A 27,450-nucleotide genomic window follows, 5' to 3' on the forward strand; every position below is an offset into this window, starting at 1 on the left:
TTGATTGATTTAAGAGCTACGTATATGCGAGGTGACGAGCATATATGCATAACTAAGTTATGACCATATCCGGCAGAGTTGGCTTATGATATGCCTTGTTTGGACTATGTGAGTTTATTATTCATGTTTTATTGATTGTATGACTACGTGGTGACTCTTAATTGTGATTTAAAAGCATGCTTAAGGTTATGACTTGTTAAATTGGGAATAAAAGATTGTTTTACCATGTTTAGCTTTCTTATTAAGCCGTAGTCATACACTTGTCATAGTTTATTCATGATTGATGGTTACATGGTGGGAATGGGTGAGTGGGTGTACCAGAAGAGATAAAATTAGGAATAAAGTTATTCGGGGCAAAGTGAGAGTGGATTCCGTGGAGGACAAGATGAGGGAATCGTGGTTAAGATGGTTCAGGCATGTTAAGAAGTGGATCATAGATGCTCCTGTTAGGAGGTGTGAGAGGTTGGCCATGCCGGGTTTAAGAAGAGGTCATGGTAGGTCGAAGAAGTAATAGGAGAGGTGATTAGGCAGGACATGATATTACTTCAGCTTACTGAGGACATGACCCTTGATAGGAAGGTGTGGAGGTCGAGTAACAGGTAGAAGGTTAGTATGTAGTTGTAAGTTTCTCCTTTTCGTACCAGTAGACTTAGTAGCACTCATGTACCTTCATACTCTTATGTCTATGTTACGTCATGTTGTTGAGTTCGCTTTAGTTATAGTCTTTTTGCTGTTGTCACTATTTGGTACTACTTATTCTTTTCTTCCTCTTGTTCTTTTCTCTTCCTTTTCTTTCTTTTCTTCCTCTTGTTCTTTTTTCTTCCTTTTCTTTCTTTTCTTCTTCTTCTTCTTCTTCTTCTTCTTCTTCTTCTTCTTCTTCTTCTTCTTCTTCTTCCCTTTCCTCCTCCTCCCTTTCCTCCTCCTCCCTCTCCTTCTTCTTCTTCTCCTTCTTTTTCTTCTCCTTCTTCTTCTTCTTCTTCTTCTTCTTCTTCTTCTTCTTCTTCTTCTCCTTCTCCTCTTCCTCCTCCTCCTCCTTCTCCTTCTCCTGCTTCTCCTTCTCTTTCTCCTTCTTTTCCTTCTCCTTCCCCTCCTCTTTCTCCTCCTCCTCCTTCTCCTTCTTCTCCTCCTCCTCCTGCTTCTTCTCCTGCTTCTTCTCCTTCTTCTCCTCCTTCTTCTCCTTTTCTTCTTCTTCTTCTTCTTCTTCTTCTTCTTCTTCTTATTATTATTATTATTATTATTATTATTATTATTATTATTATTATTATTATTATTATTATTATTATTATTATTCTTCTTCTTCTTCTTCTTCTTCTTCTTCTTCTTCTTCTTCTCCTCTTTCTCCTCCTCCTTCTTCTTCTCCTGCTTCTCCTCCTCCTCCTCCTCCTCCTCCTCCTCCTCCTTCTCCTTCTCCTTCTCCTTCTCCTTCTCCTTCTCCTTCTCCTTCTTCTTCTTCTTCTTCTTCTTCTTCTTCTTCTTCTTCTTCTTCTTCTTCTGAGCCGAGGGTCAATTGGAAATAACCTCTCTACCTTCACTAGGTAGGGGTAAGGACTATGTACACATTACTCTCCCCAGACCCCACTTGTGAGAATATATTGGGTTTGTTTTTGTTGTTGTATTGGTGGTTACATGGCTTAATTTATTCATTTTAAATATTATGAAAAGATTTTTGAATGTTAAAATTGCTTATTGAACTGTTGACATAAATTGAATTACATGATTAGCCCTTTTAGCCCTAGGACATTTTATCCGCATATCTATTGTTATGTCCGATACTTCTTAATTATATTATTACACACACATATGCAGGAGTTGAAGAGTTTGATATTGTGGCAACTTGAGAAAATTGGCATTACAGACTATATAAGAGAATATTGATTATTGGTTATTGATCATTGATTGTTAAATGATCAACGTTTGGACATGGATCCATCCCTCCGGAGTCAGTTGATTAGCCATGTTACTTTGGGCCCTATGAGTGTAGGCACTCAGATTTTGGTGCTTGGCTTGGACACATGGCCTGTGTCAGGCACATGGATTTGTGCTCTGTGAGGTTTGAGAAGGGATCCTGAGCATGCATATTGACATATCTTAGACTCATGCAATGATTTCTATACAAATGTTGGTTGAGTTACATTAAGGCTTTATGTGAGGATTGGGGCATTTGACACGTGATTTGATCTCCTACATCTGTAAAGCATGCCTAAATTCCACATGTGTTGTCTCTCTAGCTTTCGTACTTATTTGATGATACCATGTCTTATTTCGCATCTTGCTTATGCTTTCACCTGATTATTGGACTGTTAGTAAGTGTTGATCTCGACCCCTCATCCCTACTACTTCGAGGCTAGATTTGATACTTAATGAGTACCGTGGTTTTGTCCTCATACTGCACTTCTACACATTTTACTACAGTTTCTGAGGCAGGTACTAGTGGTACCCATCCGGCTGAGTAGGGGTGTATATAGGAGACTTCGTGGTGAGCTGCTTTACTTAATGCGATCCGTAGCTCATGGAGTCCCCCTTCCCCACTTATCTATCTATCTCTATCTATTTATTTTCTTTCCAGACATATGTTATTTAGTTGAGACTATTTACTCTTATTAGATGCTCATGATGATGTGACACCGGGTTTTTGGCCTATATGTGATTTAGTTGTGGGCCTATTTAGACCATGTCATTGGTTTATGTATTCATGATGCTATTTTAGAGAGAGGGGAGTATCTTAGAGAGAGAAAAGGAAGCCCCTGCCCCTTTGCTCATCAGTTATTGCCCCAATCTTGAAGATTCAAGGGAATCACTCACTAGGACATCAACTATTCGGGTAAGACCTTGTTCTAAAACCTTCATGCAATCGTTATGAGTTAAAGTAAGTCGTAGAGTTGGAGTTAGGCCATGCATGTGCCATTATGGGGTAGTATATGGGGTTGTTGAACTATTCCGAGTAGATTCTTGTTAATATTGATTGAGGGAGGAAAGGATTACCATTGTAGAAGCCTTGTATTCAATTTTGCATGATAGGTGTTCGACGAAATTCCCTAGAGACTTATATAATGAAAATCCTTCTAATTTTGATTCGATTTTATCATCTTCCTATAGATTGAATTTTCTAGGATTTTCGAAATATTATAGTAATTTAAGAAAAGCTCAAGCGAGGTATGTTGGCTAAACTCCTCTTGCTAAGAAAAGCTCTTACTAGGAATTTCATGATGTCCTCGTAAGTTGAAATTATCATTGGCTCAAGTTCTTATTCCTCATATTCTGAGTCCTTCCTAATAATTTGATTATTCAAAATAAGTGTTATGTTGAAAGAGGTATGTTCTCAAACTGTGTTCCAAATGTTCGTATCATATCATGATCTCCTCCGAGAATGTAACCAAGTATGACCAATGTATCAAAGGTGTTGTGATTTAAAATCATGTTTGAATTGCAAGTTATTATGCCTAATTGTGGAAGAAAAACTCAATTTTCTTAATATCCTTATTGCTTTTATATATATATATATATATATATATATATATATATATAAATATATATATTTAATGTCTCGATTGGGAATGCCCTTATTGTTGATAAACCATGATGATGCTTGAAAATGAAAGGAGTGTGTATGAAATATGAAATACGACCGACGTGCGAAGAACGAAATTACACCTGTGGCCACTAGTGCCAACGAAATGAAAAGAAGTGTGATAGCTTATGAAATAAGCTGTAAGTCCTTTGTATAATAAATGTTTTGGGAGTATCGTTGAGTCACCGAGGAAGGGAAGATTGAAATAGCCTAACCCCGAAACTACACGTGCCGGTGTAGGAGTGGTTAAGGGGTAAAATCCCCGTGTTGATGTGATGAGATTATTTCCCCTTAAATGGGAGGAGATTGATGTGTTGAGATAATTCCCCTTAATTAGGATAAGATGATTGCTAGCGGAAAGTGATGTCAACCCACACGACATTGTGGTGAGACGGCTGTTACACCCTATATTTTCGTATGTAAAAATGCGTCGTAAGCAAACTAATGTAGGACAAAAAAATGAGATAATATTTAAAAGTATATAAAGTAAGTTAATCATGTTACCTCTGAGGTTACAAATATTGAAGATCATGAACAACAAGTACAAAGAGGGTTGGACAGTTCAGAAGCTAAAGCAATTAAATAAAACAATGTTTCATCGAAAGTCGACAAGTTGGGAATGTTATAACATGTACCTTTGGGGTGAGACTAGGGTGATTAACATGATAAAGAGATTATGTTATGATTTATATTAGTCGTATTACATCCGTGTGTTATGTTTTTAAGTCAAGCGAGTTGTGGAACAAAAGTCGATGAAAGTCATCACAAGTTACATTCATAAGTTTTACTGAAACTTTGGGTCAAATGTAACTGCAATTTTCTCCCAATATACTTAGAGTTATGGTGTGTTCCACCTATCAAATTAAAGATCTATGAGTCTATTTTCCAACGCATTAAACCATTTGTCAATACGACATCGGAGTAGAGAGATATGTGCATTTGTGCGATACTGCGCAAGCTGCTAGGTGACAAGTAGGTGTGTCACCTACTTGCTTAAATGAAAGCCCAAAAATGGGCCATTTCGGGTCGTCCAAAGAGGCCTTTTAAGGGCCTATTTTCTTCATATATTAGACTTAAAATAGAGCATAATAACCAGACATAAGCTCTGCAAAGAATCCTCCCAAAAATTTCCCACAAACCCTAATTGATTTTCTCTCCCTTTCAAGTTCCAATTGGAGGTAAAACTTAGAGTTTGAAGAACCAAGATAGGAGCTGAGTTATCCAACAAATAAGGTGAGTTTACTGCTCTCTTTCATCCAGTTTTTCTTCTGTAAATTCATGGTAAGTCGTTCTATACTTGTAAGAACTCACGGGACGGTGATCGGAAGCCGTGAGTTCGAGTTATTCACTTGTAGCGGACTGTTTTGTGGACTGTTTTGTGTTGCTGTTGGGCTGCGTGTTTTATTACTATTTTGTGGAGTTTTGGAGGAGGAAGGGGGTTTATAAACACCATATAAATGTAGGGTGGTTGGCTGGTCGTTCGTCATAACATTTTCGGGTCGTTTGACACTACTACGGTGGTCGTTTTGTGTACGAAGAGATTGGGGTGTGTTGGGCTGTTTTGTAGTATTTGATGGTGTATATAGGGCTGGAAAATGATGTATATATGTTGTTATTGTTCTGTCCTTGTATTGTTGGTGTTATCTTGAAGTTGGAGGAAGGGCATATTATAAGGGAGATGCTGCCCGTTTTAATACAAAATAGGTTTGTCGTTCGTTGTGCGATAGTTGTACCTTTCGTAACTTAACGATAGTATTATTATCATTCTTGTAGATTAAGGTGCGAAGAGGTGAGTTCAACTTGGTGATTGAAAAGATTGTGATAAGGTATGTTAAGGCTAAGCCTTCCTTCATTTTGGCATGATCTCGTAGCTACATGTGTTAGTAATGAGACAAAAAGAGAAGTTCATATTCATGAATTTATTCACACTATTCTAGTCTCATAAGTTACAATATTATTCCTTATCGAGACTCTATATTCAATTTTAGTATTGTCTTCTTTCAGTCAAGAGAGCAGCAAGCCTATATATACAGTATTACAGTATTTTCATTACCATCGAGCTATAATCGATGGGCAGGCCCCTATTGGGCAACCTCTGATCAGATGGAAAGTTATATACCGAGCCTACTGTGGCCGAGCGCCTATGAGCGAGCCCAGCATGGTCGAGATACATAGCCTAGTATGGCCGAGCGCCTATGAGAGAGCCTACTATGGCAGAGCAGTTATATATATACCGAGCCTTATAAGGCCGTACAATTATTTTACTTACTATATTGAAGGAGTTGAGTCAGTATCAGCAGGTAAGTATATCTCCAGATCATCTTTGACTCCCAGTTAATTTCAGTTATCATATTATCAGTTCAGTTTCAGATTTCAGTTATTTTATTGCCTTACATACTCGGTACATTATTTCGTACTGACGTCCCTTTTTGGGGGCGCTGCATTTAATGCGTGCAGGTTCAGACAGACAGACGTGTAGACCTCCTCAGTAGGTGTTTTCCGAGTTCCGCCTGATCGGTAAGCTCCACGTCTTTCGGAGTTGCCAGGACTAGAGTTTTGTGTACATCTTATGTATATCTGTATATATGTTATGGGTAGGTCGGGGCCCTATTCCGATCACAGTACATCTATCAGTAGAGGCTTGTAGGCATATCCTGTTGGTTAGTGCAGTATGTTGGGTTTGTATAAATTGGTGGTTTGTCAGCTGTAGTAGCTATGACGGCCTTGTCGGCCTAGCTTTATATTGATATTTAGTTAGTGCTAGTTTCCATTCAGTTTTATATTTTGCTTCGCAAATTGTCTTGCAAGGTGGCCCCATGGCCAAAGTATGACATTATGTATTCAGAGTCCCTTAGTCGCAATTTGGTACGCCAGGTTAGGTGAGGCACGGGGTGCTTGTCTCGCTCCTAGGTTCGGGGCGTGACAACGGCTTAGCTGATCGGGTTGAGATCAGACGCCATGCCGTGCACATGGTGTTGTTGTGATTGGATGTATTTGGAGGAGACGGCTTAGCCGATCGGGCCGTGATCAAACTCCGTGCTAATAACACGGTGGTATATCGGTACTAAAGATCTCCCAACTTAAAAATATTGAAATTTACATGAATTTTACCTTTCTCTTAACTTGACACGTTAATATTGTTTGAGGCTCTCATTGATTCCATGTTTCTTTCTCATTGTACTGTTACTCGTTCTATTGAGATGGTGTTTAGTCTTACATACTAGTACTATTGCCTATAACTCAGTTCTGTAGCACGATTTAGATTTCAAAGAAGGGTAACCAACTCCTAAATGCCCTGTAGTGCCCTGCTTATATAATGTGGTGCACAACACATCTATAAACAAGACCCTACTAGACACGGCTTGTAGACTCCCTAGGACAGAACTGCTCTGATACCAAGTTTGTCACGCCCCGAACCTAGGAGCGATACAAGCACCTGGTGCCTCACCTAACCTGGCGTACCAAATTGCGACTAAGGGACTCTGAACACATAATGTCATACTTTGGCCATGGGGCCACCTTGCAAGACAATTTGCGAAGCAAAATATAAAACTGAATGGAAACTAGCGCTAACTAAACATCAATATAAAGCTAGGCTGAAAAGGCCGTCATAGCTACTACAGCTGACAAACCACCAAATTATACATACCAGGCCTACAAACCCAACATACTGCACTAACCAACAGGATATGTCTACAAGCCTCTACTGATAGATGTACTATGATCGGAACAGGGCCCCGACCTACCCATAACATATATACAGATATACATAAGATGTACACAACACTCTAGACCTGGCAACTCCGAAAGACGTGGAGCTTACCGATCAGGCTGAACTCGGGAAATACCTACTGAGGAGATCTACTCGTCTGTCTATCTGAACCTGCATGCATGAAATGCAGCGTCCCCGGAAAAGGGACGTCAGTACAAAATAATGTACCGAGTATGTAAGGCAATAAAATAACTGAAAGCTAAAACTGAACTGATAATATGATAACTGAAATTAACTGGGAGTCAAAGATGGTCTGGAGATATACTTACCTGCTGATACTGACTCAACTCTCTCAATATATTAAGTAAAATAAATGTCCGACCCTATAAGGCTCGGTACGTGTAAATGCTCGGCCGTAGTAGGCTCGCTCATAGGTGCTCGGCCATACTGGGCTCTGTATCTCGGCCATCCTGGGCTCGCTCATAGGCGCTCGGCCACAGTAGGCTCGGTATATATATAACTTACCATCTGATCAGAGGTTGCCCAATAGGGGCCTGCCCACCGATTATAGCTCGATGGTGGTGAAAATAGTGTAATACTGTATATATATATAGACCCTCTGCTCTCTTGACTGAATAAAGACAAAACTAAACTGAATATGAAGTCCCGATAAGGAATAATATTGTAACTTATGAGACTAGAATAATGTGAATAAATTCATGAATACGAACTTCTCTTTATGTCTCATTATTAACACATGTAGCTACGAGATCATGCCAAAATGAAGGAAGGGCTTAGCCTTAACATACCTTATCACAATCTTTCCAATCACCAAGTTGAACTCACCTCTTCGCACCTTAATCTACAAGAATGATAATAATACTATCGTTAAGTTACGAAAGGTACAACTATCGCACAACGAACGACAAACCTATTTTGTATTAAAACGGGCAGCATCTCCCCTATAATCCTTACTTCCTCCAAATTCAAGATAACACCAACAATATAAGAACAGAACAATAACAACATATATACATCATTTTCCAGCCCTATATACACCATCAAATACTACAAAACAGCCCAACACACCCCAATCTCTTCGTACACAAAACGACCACCGTAGTAGTGTCAAATGACCCGAAAATGTTATGACGAACGACCAGCCAACCACCCTACATTTATATGGTGTTTATAAACCCCCTTCCTCCTCCAAAACTCCACAAAATAGTAGTAAAACACGCAGCCCAACAGCAACACAAAACAGTCCGCTACAAGTGAATAACTCGAACTCACGGCTTCCGATCACCGTCCCGTGAGTTCTTACAAGTATAGAACGACTTACCATGAATTTACAGAAGAAAAATTGGATGAAATAGAGCAGTAAACTCACCTTATTTGTTGGATAACTCAGCTCTTATCTTGGTTCTTCAAACTCTAGGTTTTACCTCCAATTAGAACTTGAAAGGGAGAGAAAATCAATTAGGGTTTGTGGGAAATTTTTGGGAGAATTCTTTGTAGAGCTTATGTCTGGTTATTATGCTCTATTTTAAGTCTAATATATGAAGAAAATAGGCCCTTAAAAGGCCTCTTTGGACGACCCGAAATGGCCCATTTTTGGGCTTTCATTTAAGCAAGTAGGTGACACACCTACTTGTCACCTAGCAGCTTGCACAGTATCGCACAAATGCCCATATCTTTCTACTCCAATGTTGTATTGACAAACGGTTTAATGTGTTGGAAAATAGACTCATAGATCTTTAATTTGATGGGTGGAACACCCCATAACTCTAAGTATATTGGGAGAAAATCGCAGTTACATTTGACCCAAAGTTTCAGTAAAACTTATGAATGTAACTTGTGATGACTTTCATCGACTTTTGTTCCACAACTCGCTTGACTTCAAAACATAACACACGGATGTCATACGACTAATATAAATCATAACATAATCTCCTTATCATGTTAATCACCCTAGTCTCACCCCAAAGGTACATGTTATAACATTTCCAACTTGTCGACTTTCGACGAAATATTGTTTTATTTAATTGCTTTAGCTTCTGAACTGTCCAACCCTCTTTGTACTTGTTGTTCATGAACTTCAATATTTGTAACCTCAGAGGTAACATGATTAACTTACTTTATATACTTTTAAATATTATCTCATTTTTGGTCCTACATTAGTTTGCTTACGACGCATTTTTACGTACGAAAATATAGGGTGTAACATCACTCCCCCCTTGGGAACATTCGTCCTCGAATGTTTACTCTTAGAGACTTTGGAAAATTTTGCCAAAGTATCCTTCGTACACTAGGTTAAAACCAACCTGCACGTAGCCAGAAACATACTATACATGCCACACATGGCCAATCTTTATAAATAGCAGCAATTTGCCTCACCGACCGTAAATCATAAATATTGAAAGTGAAAAATAAAAGCTTACCTGATGACCTGCTAGCCTACATAGAGCTATGTTGTAGCGTCCCATCTCGAACCATATCTTCAGTTTGAAATAGGTGGGGGTATTTAGACTTCATTTCTTCCTCCGATTCCCACGTCATCTCTTCTACATTCTTGCTCCTCCATAAAACCTTTACGGAAGCTACCTCCTTATTTCGTAGATTGCGGATTTGTCGGTCTAGGATGGCAACTGGAATTTCCTCGTATGACAAGTCCTCTGTAATCTGTACATCATCCGTGGGCACCACTCGGGTAGGATCGCCAATGCACTTCCGTAGCATAGATACGTGAAAAACCGGATGGACAGACTCCAATTCTGAGGGCAACTCTAACTCATAAGCTACTTGGCCCACTCTCCGAATGATCCTATAAGGCCCAATATACCGTGGGCTAAGCTTGCCTTTCTTGCCAAACCTCATCACGCCCTTCATAGGTGATACCTTTAAGAATACCCAGTCATTAATCCTGAACTCTAAGTCTCGTCGCCGCACGTCAGAATATGACTTCTGACGACTCTGAGCTGTCAACAGTCGCTCCCGGATAAGCTTTACTTTCTCTATGGCCTGTTGAACCAGGTCTGGCCCATATAACCCAGATTCCCCAACATCAAACCACCCTATAGGAGATCTGCACTTACGCCCATACAAAGCCTCGTACGGAGCCATCTGGATACTGGAGTGGTAACTGTTATTATATGCAAACTCGATAAAAGGTAGATGTTTATCCCAACTTCTTTTAAAATCCAACACACATACTCGTAACATATCCTCGAGCGTCTGAATTGTGCGCTCGGCTTGTCCATCAGTCTGTGGATGAAAAGCTATGCTGAGATTCACCTGAGTCCCTAGACCTCTCTGAAATGACCTCCAAAAATGTGCTGTAAACTGAGCCCCACGGTCAGATATAATAGAAACTGGTACTCCGTGTAGCCGCACTATCTCCTTAATATATAACTTTGCATAATCTTCTGCTATATATGTAGATCTGACCGGTAGGAAGTGAGCTGATTTCGTGAGCCTATCGACTATCACCCATATGGAATCGAACTTACGATTAGAACGAGGTAAACCCGTGATAAAGTCCATGTTTATCGCCTCCTATTTCCATGTCGGAATCTCTATAGTCTGCATTAGCCCTCCAGGCTTCTGGTGCTCTACCTTCACTTGCTGGCAACTAGTACACTAGGCGACAAACTCAGTAATGTTCTTCTTCATATCGTTCCACCAGTACACATCCTTAATGTCATGATACATCTTCGTCGACCCAGGATGGATGGAATACCATGAATAATGTGCCTCTGACATAATCCTGTCTCGTAGCCCTGCTACATCTGGAACACACAAACGACCCCTATATCTGAGAACCCCATCTCCCTTTAGCTCTAACAGTGGCTTCTTCTGCTGCGGAACTCGCTCTCTCAGCTCGACCAACTCTGGGTCCTCGTACTGCCTTTCCTTGACTTCCGCTATGAGGGATGATTTTGTAGTGTTTTGGAGTACAACTCCACCATCCTCAGAATCTACTAACCGAACCCCCAACGAAGACAATTGATGAATCTCTCTAGCTAATTGTCTTTTCTTGGGCTCTACATGTGCTAAGCTACCCATAGATCGGCGACTTAAGGCATCTGCTACAACATTAGCTTTCCCTGGATGGTAGAGAATGTTAACATCGTAATCTTTCAATAACTCAAGCCATCGCCTCTGTCGCAAATTCAACTCTTTCTGCTTGAAGATATATTGTAGGCTTTTATGATCAGTAAATACATCAACATGAACACCATATAAATAATGCCGCCATATCTTAAGTGCATGGACAACCGCAGCTAACTCGAGGTCGTGGGTCGGATAATTCCTCTCGTGCTTCCTCAACTGCCTTGAAGCATACGCAATTACCTTCCCATGTTGCATCAGGACACATCCTAACCCGACACCTGATGCATCACAATACACGGCATAACCCTCTAGACCCTCTGGAAGTGTTAGAACTGGAGCTGAGGTCAACCTGTTCTTAAGCTCTTGGAAACTCCGCTCACAAGCCTCTATCCATTGAAACTTAGTTTCTTTCTGTGTCAACTTCGTCAATGGTGCCGAAAGGGAAGAAAAACCCTCTACGAACCTCCGATAGTATCCTGCTAAGCCTAGAAAGCTACGAACCTCTGTCGGAGTGGTAGGTCTAGGCCAAGATTTCACGGCCTCAATCTTCTGAGTGTCCACCTTTATCCCTTCATCTGATACAATATGCCCCAAGAATGCTACAGACTTCAACCAGAACTCACATTTAGAAAACTTAGCATACAACTTACGATCACGGAGGGTTTGGAGTACCGCTTGCAGGTGGTCTGCATGCTCATCCTCTGAACGGGAATAAACCAGAATATCATCAATAAATACTATCATGAACAGATCTAAAAATGGTCGGAATAGGCTATTCATCAAGTCCATAAATACAGCGGGTGCATTAGTCAACCCGAAGGACATGACAAGGAACTCGAAGTGGCCATATCGGGTCCTGAAGGCTGTCTTCGGAATATCTTTTTCCCGAACTCTGACTTGGTGGTACCCCGACCTCAAATCTATCTTTGAAAAGCATCTAGCCCCCTGCAACTGATCAAACAAGTCATCGATCCTTGGAAGTGGATACTTATTCTTAATAGTTACCTTGTTCAGCTGCCTATAATCAATACACATCCTCAGCGAGCCGTCTTTCTTCCGCACAAATAGTACTGGTGCACCCCAAGGTGAGGTACTGGGCCTGATGTAACCTTTCTCCAACAAATCTTTTAACTGCTCCTTCAACTCCTTCAATTCGCCAGGTGCCATTCTATACGGAGGGACGGATATTGGTTGAGTTCCTGGAAGCAAATCGATGCTAAAATCAATCTCTCGCTCTGGAGGAATACCTGGAAGCTCATCTGGAAACACATCTGCATACTCTTTGACTACGGGAATAGACTGAAGTGTAGGTATCTCAGCATCTGCATCTCTAGCTCGCACAATATGATAAATGCACCCTTTTGCGATCATTTTCCTCGCCTTCAAATAGGAAATAAACCTACCTTTGGGTGTTGGTGTATTACCTACCCATTCAAGGACTGGCTCACCCGGAAAATGAAATCTGGCTGCCTTTGCTCGGCAATCAACTGTGGCATAGCAAGCTGCCAACCAGTCCATGCCCATGATAGCATCAAAATCCATCATCTCTAGCTCAACTAGGTCAGCTGAGGTCTGACGACTACAAATTGTCACCGTACAACCTCGGTAAACCCGTCTAGCAATAATCGATTCTCCGACCGGTGTAGATACCGCAAAAGGATCACTTAGTATTTCAGGCACTATACCAAACTTCCTCGCGACAAATGGGGTAATATACGATAAAGTAGATCCTGGGTCTATCAAAGCATAAGCATCGTGAGAGCAAATGGTTAATATACCTGTCACAACGTCTGGTGAAGACTCTTGGTCCTGTCGACCTGCTAAAGCATAGATACGGTTCTGATTACCACTTGAACTGGAACCTCTACCTCTGCCCCGACCTCTACCAGCCGAAGACTGAGACTCACGCCCTGAAGGATGCACGGACATAGATGATCCTGTTGCTGAACTCGCTGGTTGTGCCATTCCCCCCGAATCTCTATTTGGGCAATCCCGCATCATATGCCCTGGACGCCCACATGTATAACAAGCATCAGAACCTGCTCGGCATTGGCCCAAGTGTCCTCTACCACAGATGTCACACCGTGGAGGAAATGACCATGTCTGCGCAGATCCTCGCTGTCGCTGCAAACCCGACGCGCATGAGCTCTCACCTGGTCCTGACTGAGTATAGCGGTCATACCTGTAACCCTGTAACTGAGGTGGCGGAGGCCTAGGTGGCCATCCGAAGTACTGGGTCCTATAACTACCCTGGTATTTCTCCTGAGACCTGGGAAATCTCATCCTCTTACATTGCCCTTGCTCAGCCCTCTCTGTACCCTGCTGCCGACACCTACCCCTTTCTATATTCTGGGCGAATGCCTGAATCCGGGAGATATCCATACTATCCTGCAATGCAGCGGTGGCACATGCCTCGGTTAACTCTGGGGCTGACCCTGCTATAAACCTGTGAATCCTGTCCCGCATAGTAGCAACTATGAATGGTGCATATCTGGCCAATGAGTCAAAACAGAGACTATACTCTCGAACACTCATATTACCCTGTTTAAGGGCTAGAAACTGATCGACTCGAGCCTGTCGGATCTCCCGTGGTAAGTACTGGTCAAGGAAGGCATCTGAAAAATTCTCCCAAATAGCTGGAGGTGCATCACGTCCCCTGGACCTCTCCCATCCCTCGTACCAAAGGATGGCTATATCTCGGAGTCGAAAAGCTGCTAGCTCAACTGCCTCTTTCTCCGTGGCATGCATAACACGAAAGATCCTGTGAAGCTGATCTATGAAATCCTGTGGGTCCTCCCTCTGATCTGTCCCCGTGAACTCTGGGGGACTCAAAGCAATAAACTCTCGGACCCTTGAACTCCCAGACCCCTCAGAAGTTCCTGCACTAGCTGATGCCCTAGCCTGTTGCTGGGTAGCTACCAACTGTGTCAACAAATGCACCGCACTCCTCAAGTCCTGATCTGATGGAAGTGGAGGGGGAACTGGATGTGCGGTTTCCCTAGGAATCTCCGTAGTTGGTGGAGGAGCCGGTAATGGCTGAGTAGGGGTCTCACCTTGAGCCTCAGACTGGGCCCCATCTACTGGGGGTACCCTGCTGGTCCCCTCACCTACTGCTGTATCTCTCCTCTGGCTAGCCGTAGTCTTCCTAGTCACCGTCATCTGTGCATGCAAACACCAACACATAAGTTTAATTCAAATTTCCTATAACTCAGTTCTGTAGCACGATTTAGATTTCAAAGAAGGGTAACCAACTCCTAAATGCCCTGTAGTGCCCTGCTTATATAATGTGGTGCACAACACATCTATAAACAAGACTCTACTAGACACGGCTTGTAGACTCCCTAGGATAGAACTGCTCTGATACCAAGTTTGTCACGCCCCGAACCTAGGAGCGAGACAAGCACCGGTGCCTCACCTAACCTGGCGTACCAAATTGCGACTAAGGGACTCTGAGCACATAATGTCATACTTTGGCCATGGGGCCACCTTGCAAGACAATTTGCGAAGCAAAATATAAAATTGAATGGAAACTAGCGCTAACTAAACATCAATATAAAGCTAGGCTGAAAAGGCCGTCATAGCTACTACAGCTGACAAACCACCAAATTATACATACCAGGCCTACAAACCCAACATACTGCACTAACCAACAGGATATGTCTACAAGCCTCTACTGATAGATGTACTATGATCGGAATAGGGCCCCGACCTACCCATAACATATATACAGATATACATAAGATGTACACAACACTCTAGACCTGGCAACTCCGAAAGACGTGGAGCTTACCGATCAGGCTGAACTCAAGAAACACCTACTGAGGAGACCTACTCGTCTGTCTATCTGAACCTGCACGCATGAAATGCAGCGCCCCCAGAAAAGGGACGTCAGTACGAAATAATGTACCGAGTATGTAAGGCAATAAAATAACTGAAAGCTGAAACTGAACTGATAATATGATAACTGAAATTAACTGGGAGTCAAAGATGGTCTGGAGATATACTTACCTGCTGATACTGACTCAACTCTCTCAATATATTAAGTAAAATAAATGTCCGGCCCTATAAGGCTCGGTACGTGTAAATGCTCGGCCGTAGTAGGCTCGCTCATAGGCGCTCGGCCATACTGGGCTCTGTATCTCGGCCATCCTGGGCTCGCTCATAGGCGCTCGGCCACAGTAGGCTCGGTATATATATAACTTACCATCTGATCAGAGGTTGCCCAATAGGGGCCTGCCCACCGATTATAGCTCGATGGTGGTGAAAATAGTGTAATACTGTATATATATATATATAGACCCTCTGCTCTCTTGACTGAATAAAGACAAAACTAAACTGAATATGAAGTCCCGATAAGGAATAATATTATAACTTATGAGACTAGAATAATGTGAATAAATTCATGAATACGAACTTCTCTTTATGTCTCATTATTAACACATGTAGCTACGAGATCATGCCAAAATAAAGGAAGGGCTTAGCCTTAACATACCTTATCACAATCTTTCCAATCACCAAGTTGAACTCACCTCTTCGCACCTTAATCTACAAGAATGATAATAATACTATCGTTAAGTTACGAAAGGTACAACTATCGCACAACGAACGACAAACCTATTTTGTATTAAAACGGGCAGCATCTCCCCTATAATCCTTACTTTCTCCAAATTCAAGATAACACCAACAATACAAGAACAGAACAATAACAACATATATACATCATTTTCCAGCCCTATATACACCATCAAATACTACAAAACAGCCCAACACACCCCAATCTCTTCGTACACAAAGCGACCACCGTAGTAGTATCAAACGACCCGAAAATGTTATGACGAACGACCAGCCAACCACCCTACATTTATATGGTGTTTATAAACCCCCTTCCTCCTCCAAAACTCCACAAAATAGTAGTAAAACACGCAGCCCAACAGCAACACAAAACAGTCCACAAAACAGTCCGCTACAAGTGAATAACTCGAACTCACGGCTTCCGATCACCGTCCCGTGAGTTCTTACAAGTATAGAACGATTTACCATGAATTTACAGAAGAAAAATTGGATGAAATAGAGCAGTAAACTCACCTTATTTTTTGGATAACTTAGCTCTTATCTTGGTTCTTCAAACTCCAGGTTTTACCTCCAATTAGAACTTGAAAGGGAGAGAAAATCAATTAGAGTTTGTGGGAAATTTTTGGGAGGATTCTTTGCAGAGATTATGTCTGGTTATTATGCTCTATTTTAAGTCTAATATATGAAGAAAATAGGCCCTTAAAAGGCCTCTTTGGACGACCCGAAATGGCCCATTTTTGGGCTTTCATTTAAGCAAGTTGGTGACACACCTACTTGTCACCTAGCAGCTTGCATAGTATCGCACAAATGCCCATATCTTTCTACTCCAATGTCGTATTGACAAACAGTTTAGTGCATTGGAAAATAGACTCATAGATCTTTAATTTGATGGGTGGAACACCCCATAACTCTAAGTATATTGGGAGAAAATCGTAGTTACATTTGACCCAAAGTTTCAGTAAAACTTATGAATGTAACTTGTGATGACTTTCATCGACTTTTGTTCCACAACTCGCTTGACTTCAAAACATAACACACGGATGTCATACGACTAATATAAATCATAACATAATCTCCTTATCATGTTAATCACCCTAGTCTCACCCCAAAGGTACATGTTATAACATTTCCAACTTGTCGACTTTCGACGAAACATTGTTTTATTTAATTGCTTTAGCTTCTGAACTGTCCAACCCTCTTTGTACTTGTTGTTCATGAACTTCAATATTTGTAACCTCAGAGGTAACATGATTAACTTACTTTATATACTTTTAAATATTATCTCATTTTTGGTCCTACATTAGTTTGCTTACGACGCATTTTTACGTACGAAAATATAGGGTGTAACACATTAGAGGCTTCATAGACATAGTGTGGGTTATATCTTGGTTTTGGAAAAGTCAAACTAGAAATGTTGTATTTGTATCACATGTTCTGCTTCAAACTATGAATGTGTAATGTACTTTTTTTTGGGAATTATAAATGTAGTAACTAATGTTAATGGAATTGGTGTTGTTCATGAAATCCTATGATTGTTTAATTAATGGAATACATATTCACTTTACTCATTTTAAGGATGAGTAGAGAGCATCTAGCAGGCTTGCTTGACCGGGTTATCTCGGTTGAGCGCCGGTCATGCTCCCCGCGGTCGGGACATGACACCGGTCCTGTACTGGCCTGAGCGAACCACTCTGCAACTCTTGAATGCTGGGCGTAACCCAGAACATACACAGTCCAACATGGACGAACTCTATCACACTATAAGCTATGATGGCCAACATGGCCGCAACTCGTAATGTATCATAGGCGGGAAAGCTTCGTATCAGCTAGCCATCATATTCAAAACATTAATACATGTTCCGGCCGAGGAGGCCACTATGAGTATCAATACCAGACAACCCAAAAAGAAAACATAAATGAGGGCCGGCAAGGCCACTAACATACTGTACATATTGAACCTGTGTCTACAAAGCCTCTAAGAGTATCTAACATCAAAATGCCATCTGTACAGGGCCCCGACCTACCCGTAAATCTATAACAAAATCTGATATCATGACCTTTAGACTCGGATATACTCCGAAAGAGATTGAGTCTAACTGATTTCCCGCTGAATATCAATCCTATCTACTCTAAGGGCTCGTCAAACTGGTTACTTGCACCTCCAGGCATGAAGTGTAGTGCCCCAACAATGAGACGTTAGTACAATGAGATGTACCAAGTATGTAAGGTAGAAAACAATCAATATAAATAAATTCTAAAATCTGAAAAGCATGAATAAATAAAAAAATAGTCTGCTAAATGATAAGAATAAGAGTGGGCTTACCACGTACTCTAGATCAGCTTACTAGATCTCTATCGCTTGGACCACTTGGTCCTGCTATCTGATTGAACAACTCAACCTATCATAGGATTCTGAACTATTTCTACCAACCCTTGCTTAGAGATCTCTTGTTCCGTCATCATTGTTACTTATTATCAGAAAACAAAGTGGATCTTACGCATAGCAAGGTAGACCATCCATAAGGCACACTACAACATTACTATCTGGTGGCACGTACACGCAGTAAAGCATACCGCTTGTACGGCTACTCGGGTCGGACTATGCGTACACATGGGACTGCCATAGCCAACCTTTATCTTACTTATACGTTTCATAGACCGTCCATAGGTTAACCTTCATTATCCACCTACATTTTCATAGACCATCCATAAGGAACATACTTATGCATAAATAACATTACAACAACATGTAACAGTCAATATCTTACAAGCTAGGTACTCGTGTCTATAACATATAACTTCTTCTAGTACTTTCGGTAACTCTTAGTTTGTATTTGGCAACTCGTAATCCCTACTCATTATATTTAAGGAAACTCATAAATATTCTTAGATTTACATATCCGTCATGACACAATAGTAAAAGGCTTTCGAGATTCGCATAATATTAGCTTTACAAATTCATTTGGTACATCGTACGACTCATATTTCATATTGTTTAAAGCGACTCATCGCATTCGTTAACTCAATCCCTACTTCCTTTAACATATAGAATTTCATTACTATTTCACGCTATTATTCTATTAGGTAGTACAATGCATTTCATAACATATGCAACCTTACATTCTTCTACATACGTTCTATTCTTCATTCGTTAGCTTGCTCATTCATAGCCTTTAAATTTATGGGGAGGTTCTTGTTAAGCAACTTATCGCATATCTTAATTTACATCTCTCTATTATTAGCATTAGGGATCTTCCGTATCTACCTTCACTAACCAATGAAAACTACTTCGGCCATTTCTTAAGATAATATGTTCTATGCGTGATTTCTACTTGTGAGACATTTATAATATACCATTAAACGAAGGCTATACTTCTCACCGTAGACTCAACATAAGTTACTTGAGGTCTCTACTTTTTTCTAGGAATTATCCATGGATTGCAACTACGAGTAACTCATTTCTTATCTATATTCACCTTCGAACTATTAGAGGCTCTTAACCGGTCAGCATAGAACATACGCTAGGACTCGTCCCTCTGAACCTCTTATAAGGGTGACGTCACTACGACACATGCTGGAAGAAGAAAGGGAAAGCCTTACATACCTTTAAGTAGACCCTTCGACGAAGATGGTGGGAAAGTCTCCTCTTCAGTATAACCTACACAAATGAAAATAACACAACTATCAACAATAGCAACACATCAACTAGCCACCACGCGACAAGCTTGATCTACGTTAAATCGGACAACATCTCCCCCGTTTATTTCACCTCCCTCAAGGTCACAACATCAACAATAACAGGCCACCCCTAATCTATATATCCAGCACTTAACAACACGAGAACAGCCCAACAATACAATATAACAATAACAATAGGGCAAGCATTAAGCTTAGGAATTTCTAGCTTACGATACATCGAGCGACAAGCTCGGCCCTTAACTAGCAACAAAACACTCTTCCTCACTTCTTATTCTCTTCAAGTTACATATTAACAACAACAACAACATATACACATACACACACACGCACATATACACATACACACACACACACACACACACACACACATATATATATATATATATATATATATATATATATATATATATATATATCCCAAAACTCCAGTAGCAACAACATCATAAAAACACCTCAAAATAGTCCAACATGGTATCACAACTTTTATACGTCTTTTGACCATCAACTCATAACTTCTAGCTTCAAACAACTTAGCTAGGGCTTAGAAATGATCAAACTCATGTAGGATAAGAAGAGCTTACCTTTAAACAACAAGAAAAACTCCAAGAACAACTCTCCTTAAACTTAAAAGAACTCACAACACATCAACAACATCATATTAGTGATCTCCACCACTTCTACAACACTTTTAATGAAGAACTTAGGTGGTTTGGTCTTGGATTTGTGTATGAATCTTTAGGATATGCTTAGAGAGAGTTTAGAGGTTCTTGGAGGTCTGATTTGGTCGAAAATGAGACTTAGAGACGAAATCTACCACTTTATATAACAAGGTAAGCTTCTACCGACTTTGTGTGTCCCCAGGGAGCTGCTTACACAGTCTCGCGAAAATGCGAATATCTCTCTATTCCAATATTGCATCGACGAACGGTTTAATGCATTTGAATAGACTCGTAGATCTTCAATTTAATGGGTATATCACCCTGTAACTCAAATTATATTGATAGAAAAGCTCAGTGACATTAGAACCAAATTTAGGTCAAATTATAAATGTAACTTGCGATAACTTTTTCTATGTTTTGTTTTACAACTTGAATCAACTACCTTTGGACTAGCCAAAAATACATAGCAATGGACCGGTCCTCCATCTAACTAACTCCCCTCTAGGACAACCTCAAATAGAATGAGCTCCACCCCTAGCTGGGACAGTCCCTCTTGAGGTGACCTAAGTCTCTACACTTAAAACAACCCCTTTGTAACGATCCGACCGATCGTTTTGAGTTTTAGCATTCCATTCGATAGTTTGAGACTTTGAGTAGATTCATATGATGTATTATGACTTGAGTGTATGATTGGTTTTGGTTTTCGAGTGGTTTGAGATTGATTTGGAAGAATGACTTTTGATTTGGAAGCTTTAAGTTGGAAGAGTTGATCAATGTTTGACTTTTGGGTAAACGAACACAGAATCAGGTTTGATTGTTCTAGTAGGTTTGTATGATGATTTTGGACTTGTACGTATGTTCGAATTTGGTTTTGGAGGTTCATAGAAGAATTTGACACTATTTGTCAAAAATTGGCAATTTGAAAAACCTAAACGTTCATAAGTTTGACTAAGAGTTGACTTTGATGTTATTGGACTCCAATTGGTATTACGATACTTTGGATAAGTCTATAAAGCTTAATTGAGCTTGTGTACAAAGTTTGGAAGTAATCCGAAGTGTTTAAGTGTGATTCAGACGCTCTTTTGAAAGAATGAAGATTGAACAACTTACGAGAAATTCTATTCATTTTGAGCCTTGATTCTTTGTTATGATATTTCCGTGGGTGTTTTGAGGCTTTGGATAAGTTTGAATAATGTATTTTTACTAGTTGGTATGATTGAATGTGGTCCCGAGGGGCTCGGGTGTGTTTTGAATCATTGATTGAGAAACTAGTTAAGTTAAGGATTTTTTATAGTTTGACCATGGTCAATATCGGATCAAGATGACCTCTTTTCGGTGTTTTGAGTGCGCAAGAAGGTCCATAGTGTATTTTATGATTGAAATGCATATATGATTTGTGCCCGGAAGGTTCCGAATGAGTTTTGGGTGCTAAAATAAAGATTTTCTTATTGTCGGTTTTTTTCTGGTGTAAATAATTACGAAAATGCCATTTATCTCTCTGGAATTTTCACTTCCTTTTAAACTTCAAATCATTTTAAGACCAAATTGGGTGATTCAAAAGGCTATCTTGGGTGTAATCTCGCAAGGATCATGTTGGGCTTATCAAACGTGAGTTTCGGGATCATCTATGATTTGATTCCTGATGGGACAACTGCTGCATGTTTACATGTTTTAGAATTAAGTTAATTTTTCTCACAAGGTTTTGGAGCTGGGTTTTAGAGGGGATTTTCACTCCTTGGAATGGGGTAAGTATTTTTGGCTCGGATTTTTTTAAATTTTATGATTCCAACCTTGAATTTAGCGATTGATTAATGAAATGAATTGAAGAAATTGAGGATTTTAGTAAAAAATATTTTTAAATCATAAATTGATGATTTGAAAGCCGTTTTGAGGTAGGAATTGGATGAAATTATTATGGTTGTACTCATATCATAATGGGTGTTCGGAATTTGTGAGTGTTATCGGGTTCCAGGCTGTGAGCCCAAGGTTGACCTTTAGGGTTAACCTTTTTTTATTCTTGTGAAAAATCGAAGCTTTATTATTCGGAATCATTTTGTATGATTTTTATTTATGATATTAAGTTATTTTTACAAGATTCGAGCCGTACCGAGGTTGATTCACCCGAGAAGGACTTATTAAAGACTGATTTAGCTTTTTTGCGATAAGTATCTTGCTTAACTTTGTGTGGGGGAAACTATCACGCAGGATTTATTCTAATTGCATTATTTGAATTATGTGACGTGTACACGAGGTGACGAGTGTGTACCCGTGATTATATGTTGAAATTATCTGGTTTAGACTGTTAGGTTATTAATATACTTTTAATTGAAGATGTTATATGGAATATCTTTCATTGTCGATTTATTTTCCATTTCACTTTGTTGTTGTTGAAATTCTTGTATAATTGTTGTTGAGCCGTGGGCCATGCTTTATTATGATATTGGTATTGTTGTTTGGCAATATTGTGGCATATGTGGACTTGTTATGCGGATTGATTGTTGTTATGCTAAGTATAAGGGTGGCATTTCTCTGTTGTTGATTGTGCAGAGCGATACAGGTGGCTATTGAATATTTTCTGGGCAGAGTGATACGAGTGACTATTGATATATTGTATGGGAGGAGTGATATGTTTGGCTATTGATATATTATCTGGGTGAGGTGATACGGGTGGCTATTGTGTTATTATCAGGGCGGAGCGATACAATGGCTATTGATACATTGTCTGAGCGGACTGATACAGGTGGCTATTATGATATTGTCAACGCGATGAGATAAGGGTGACTATATGTGGAAGCTATGTGATGGCCTGGGGGCGTGTTGTTGATGAAAGAGGAGTATTCTGGTTGTTACTTTTGACTTCCTTGTGTGTGTCATGCATGTTACGTGATTTGTTGTGTTCTTCCCAATGTGCTACTTGGTGTCTCTTATATTACTTGATGATTTGAGTTGTGATAGTACACTTGCACATGCATAACACCGTAACATGTCATTTATACCAATCCAGGAGGATGAAACTTGTTGTTCATTGATTATGTACATGTATTCTTGTATATCTGCTTTCTCTGCGTATGGTTTGGACTGGTAGTCTGTGACCACGCTGGGTGAATTATGATATTGAGCCTGTGACCATACCAGGTGGATTGTGATATTGAGCATGTGACCACGCCGGGCGGATTGTGGTATTGAACCTGTGACCATGTGTCACGCCCCGACCTTGGGGAGCGGAACCGGCGCACAACCGAGATATCCTGGTCAAGCAAGCCTACTTGATGCCTACTGCCCAATCTTTCCCATGAATGATTTGAGAATAATTGACAAAAGATAGACAATAAGAGGATAAAAGTATACAACACCAATTTACATTACTTGAAGAAGCTTCGTTAATAATTACCAAAATATTACAAGTTCATAGTTTAAAAGTGGAAACGTGTCCGAAAACTACAACATTTTTAGTTTGTTTTCCCCAATCAAAATACAACCCACAGAACATCTACAGAGACTCTAAGTGAATATGAGTACAATATGGAAGTGCCAGTGACAAGGCCCCGGCTATACCTCAAAATACAATGTACAAGGATTAAAATGACACATGTCCCCAGAATAGAGGAGGGCTCACCAAATCAGCTGAGAAGAGGGTGTGCTGCTAGCAATGATCAGTGCCGCCTGCTGTGGAACCACCTGTATCTTGTAATGCCCTATAAAATTTTACCTAAAACTCGGGGTTTTGTGGTGCCAAGATAGATTTATGTGTTGATGGTTGTAGAGATTCTTCGAGGCGAGCTTGCTCGCCGTGGTGCAGATCTTTTGGGTTGAACAGCGCGTTGGGGAGTTGAAGAAATATTTTGGCAGTGTAGGGCATTTCTGCAGTACATTCTGCGATCGCAGAACTGATCTGCCGCAGAGTGAAGTAGAAAACTGGGTAAATTTTGGATGATATTTTGTGGTCAATTATGCAGCCACATAACTGTTTCGCAGACCGCACATTTGTCGCAGATCAAGCATGAGAAATTTCGGAAGGAGGTTCGGCGGTCCCTTCTGCGACCACAGAATTGGTTTGCAGACCGCAGACCCGTCATACATGCTCAGAAAGGCCCAGTTCTGGAGGGCCATTATGCAGTCCATTTTGTGGACCATAGAAGTGTTATGCGTTCGCATATGCGACCGCAGAATTGCATCAGAGCTTCATTTTTTCTAATTTTGTAACCCGACCCTATTTCGATATATAGTCATTGGGGACCATTTGTGAGGTAAAAATCAGATATCTTGAGAGTGGGGAAGTTCTCTAGAGTTAGAGGGGGTTCCTAAACTAATGGTTTACTAATCTTGGATCAAGTCTTGAAGAATTCACAAGAAAGAGTCATAAGGTCGTCATCCTAGAGGTAGGATTCTATACCCTAACCCTCAATTTCGAGATTTAACTGAAAATAGGTAATAAGGCAAGCAATTCTTAGATATGAGAGTGTATCTATGCATGCATGTACAATCATGAGTGCGGGAAGGTAGTTGAGTCCAAATGAGTAGACCTTGGGTTGTGGGGTGAGGGAAATCCACCATAGGAGAAGGTAGAAAACATAATGCCCACCTAGTGTTTGATAAAATGCTCAAATGAGCTGAAACCATGAACTCCTTCCTAATTTGGGTTCAATTTTGCCACATCTCTAAATTGATCCAAGTTGCTAGGATTTTTGAAACTATGTAGTTAATTAAGGAAAGCTCAAAGCGAGGTACGTTGGCTAAACTTCTCTATTAGAATTAAATCCCACGAAGTTCGTTTAAGTTCTGAGTGGTTCATTATAAACTTGCTGTCCTGAATAAACTTTATGTCGAAAGGTATATGCATATGTTCAAAATGTGTTCTGAATATTCTTATGATATTATGTTATTCTTGGGGGGCGTGTTCAAAGCATGAGTCATGCATTAAAATATTGTGACTTCAAGTCAAGTTCAAATGAAAGATGTTATGTCAAACTGCTTAAGAGATCTCCATGTGCTTATCACCCTTATTTGCTCACATGTATATTTAAAAGTCTAAATTTGAAGAGCCTTGTTGTTTATTATCCATGGTGATATTTGCAAGTAAAATAAGAAAGCATGAAATATGATGTGCGGCCAACGTGCCAAGAATGATATTGCGTTATGGCCATTGGTGCGCATTAAATGAATGATATGTAAAGGATTATGAAATGGGTGGTAAATTAATTTAAATAATAAATGCTTTGGGAGTATCATTTAGTCGCCGAGGAAGGGTAGGTCAAAATAACCTAACCCCAAAACTATTTGTGCCGGTGTAGGAGTGATTGAGGGGTAAATACCCGTGTTAATGTGTTGAGGTTGTTTTCTTTTATATGGGATGAGAATGATGTGTTGAGATGTTTCCCCTTGAATGGGATGAGATTATTGCTAGCGAGATGTGATGTGATGTCGACCCACACGACATTATGGTGAGACGGCTTAGCCGATCGGGCTGAGATCAGACACCATGCCGCACACATGGTGGTATTGTGAGTGGATGTCTCGGGGTGAGACAACTTAGACGATCGGGTTGAGATCGGACTCCGTGCTAAACACACGGTGGTGTATCGGTGCTAAAGATCTCTCAACTTAAAAATATTGAAACTTACTTGAAATTTACCTTTCCCCTAACTTGATTACTATTTGAGTCTCTTATTGATTTCATGTTTCCTTCTCCGTTTACTGTTATTCGTTCTAATGAGAGGGTGTTTAGTTTTACATACTAGTAATATTCCATATGCACTAACGTCCCTTTTTGCGGGGGCGCTGCATCTTTAATGGATATGGGTGGTTCCATAGCTGGTGGTATTTATCAGTGATAGCAGCACACTCTCTCCTCAGCTAACTTGGTGAGCCCCACTTCATTTCGCGGTCCTGTATATCTTGTCCTTTGTGCATAGTATTTTGAGGTATAGTCGGGGCCTTGTTGCCGGCACTGTCATATCACTCTTTTGTTTCTGTTGGAGGCTCCGTAGACATAGTGTGGGTTGTATTTAGTTTTGGGGAAGTTTAACTGAAAGTGTTGTAATTGTATCATATGTACCACTTCAGCTTTGAATGTATAGTGTACTAATTTGGAGACTTGTTAATGACGTAACTAATGGAAAATGAACTGGCGTTATTCATATGACCTCATACTGTCTAATTTATGAAATGTATCTCCTCTTTATTCATGGGTGAATTGGGTAGATGACATTGTGCAGGCGTGCTCGACTGGAGTATCTCAGTTGAGAGCCGGTTGCGCTCCCCGAGGTCGGGGCATGACAAGCTTGTTATCAGAGCCTAAGGTTTTAAAATGTCTTAGGTTGTCTTGGAGTCATGTCTAGTAGAGTCCTTTGATGTTCTAGATCGTGCGATAAAGGTGATGGTAACACTGTTCCTCCTCTAACTCGTGCATTGATCTAATTTGCAGTACATGATGCCTAGGAAGAAAGCATGAACTGGCAAGGAGCCAAAACCACCCCAGGAGTGGCAGTAGACTCTTTACTTGATGATGTGGGTGAGCCCCCAAGGGGTGAGAATATTCCCCCAACCACTACATTGCCTGATTCTACTATTCCTGATTAGATTGCACCTGTCCCTACACGTACTGATGGTGCAAAGATCCCTCCAACTGATATTCCAGTTCCACCTCCAGCCCTAGCTTCTGGTCCCAGTGTTTCTGATGGGGATCTTAGGGGAGCCATACATATGTTGGCTCAGATAGTGGCTTCCCAAGCCAAGAGATCAAATGGTGCACCCACTTTTTCTAGTCAGCCATCGGATTCCACTAGTTCCAGGGTGAACAAGTTTCTCTAGTTGGATTCTCCAGTGTTCACAGGTACTGATCCTGAGAAGGAACCCCAAGACTTTATTAATGAGATGCACAAGATCCTCCGAGTTATGCGTACTACTGAGACAGAGGGAGTGGATTTGGCCTCCTACTGCCTGAAAGGGGTGGCCTATTCTTGGTTTGAGATGTAGGAGGACTCCCGTGAGGAGGGGAGCCCTCCGGCAAGGTGGAGTGAGTTTGCTGATACTTTCATTTATCATTTATTGCCTGCCGAGACTAAGGCAGCCCGTGTCGCCAAGTTTGAGAGCCTGAAATAGGGTAGCATGAGTGTGTGGGAGTATCA

General features: G+C 40.6%; 1 protein-coding gene across 1 annotated transcript; it reads right to left on the reverse strand.

Moving 5' to 3' along the window:
• Positions 1-739: 739 nt before the first annotated feature.
• Positions 740-27,021, reverse strand: LOC138901417 (protein PXR1-like). Its single transcript, XM_070189178.1, has 3 exons — positions 26,910-27,021; positions 19,570-19,623; positions 740-1,212 (listed from the first exon to the last, which is right to left on the reverse strand). The coding sequence occupies exons 1-3, from the start codon at positions 27,019-27,021 to the stop codon at positions 740-742; spliced, it is 639 nt and encodes a 212-aa protein (XP_070045279.1).
• Between the last annotated feature and the right edge of the window lie 429 nt (positions 27,022-27,450).

Source organism: Nicotiana tomentosiformis, chromosome 11, assembly GCF_000390325.3.
Source record: "Nicotiana tomentosiformis chromosome 11, ASM39032v3, whole genome shotgun sequence".
Classification (NCBI taxonomy): domain Eukaryota; kingdom Viridiplantae; phylum Streptophyta; class Magnoliopsida; order Solanales; family Solanaceae; genus Nicotiana; species Nicotiana tomentosiformis.

Excerpts from the sequence above, each read along its gene's own strand:
- LOC138901417 (XM_070189178.1), bottom strand. The coding sequence starts at position 27,021 with ATGGCTCCCCTAAGATCCCCATCAGAAACACTGGGACCAGAAGCTAGG. Across the intron at positions 19,624-26,909 it reads ATCAGTACGTGTAGGGACAG|GTTATACTGAAGAGGAGACT; the intron begins GTGCAATCTAAT and ends TCATTTGTGTAG. Across the intron at positions 1,213-19,569 it reads GTCGAAGGGTCTACTTAAAG|AAGAAGAAGAAGAAGAAGAA; the intron begins GTATGTAAGGCT and ends AATAATAAGAAG.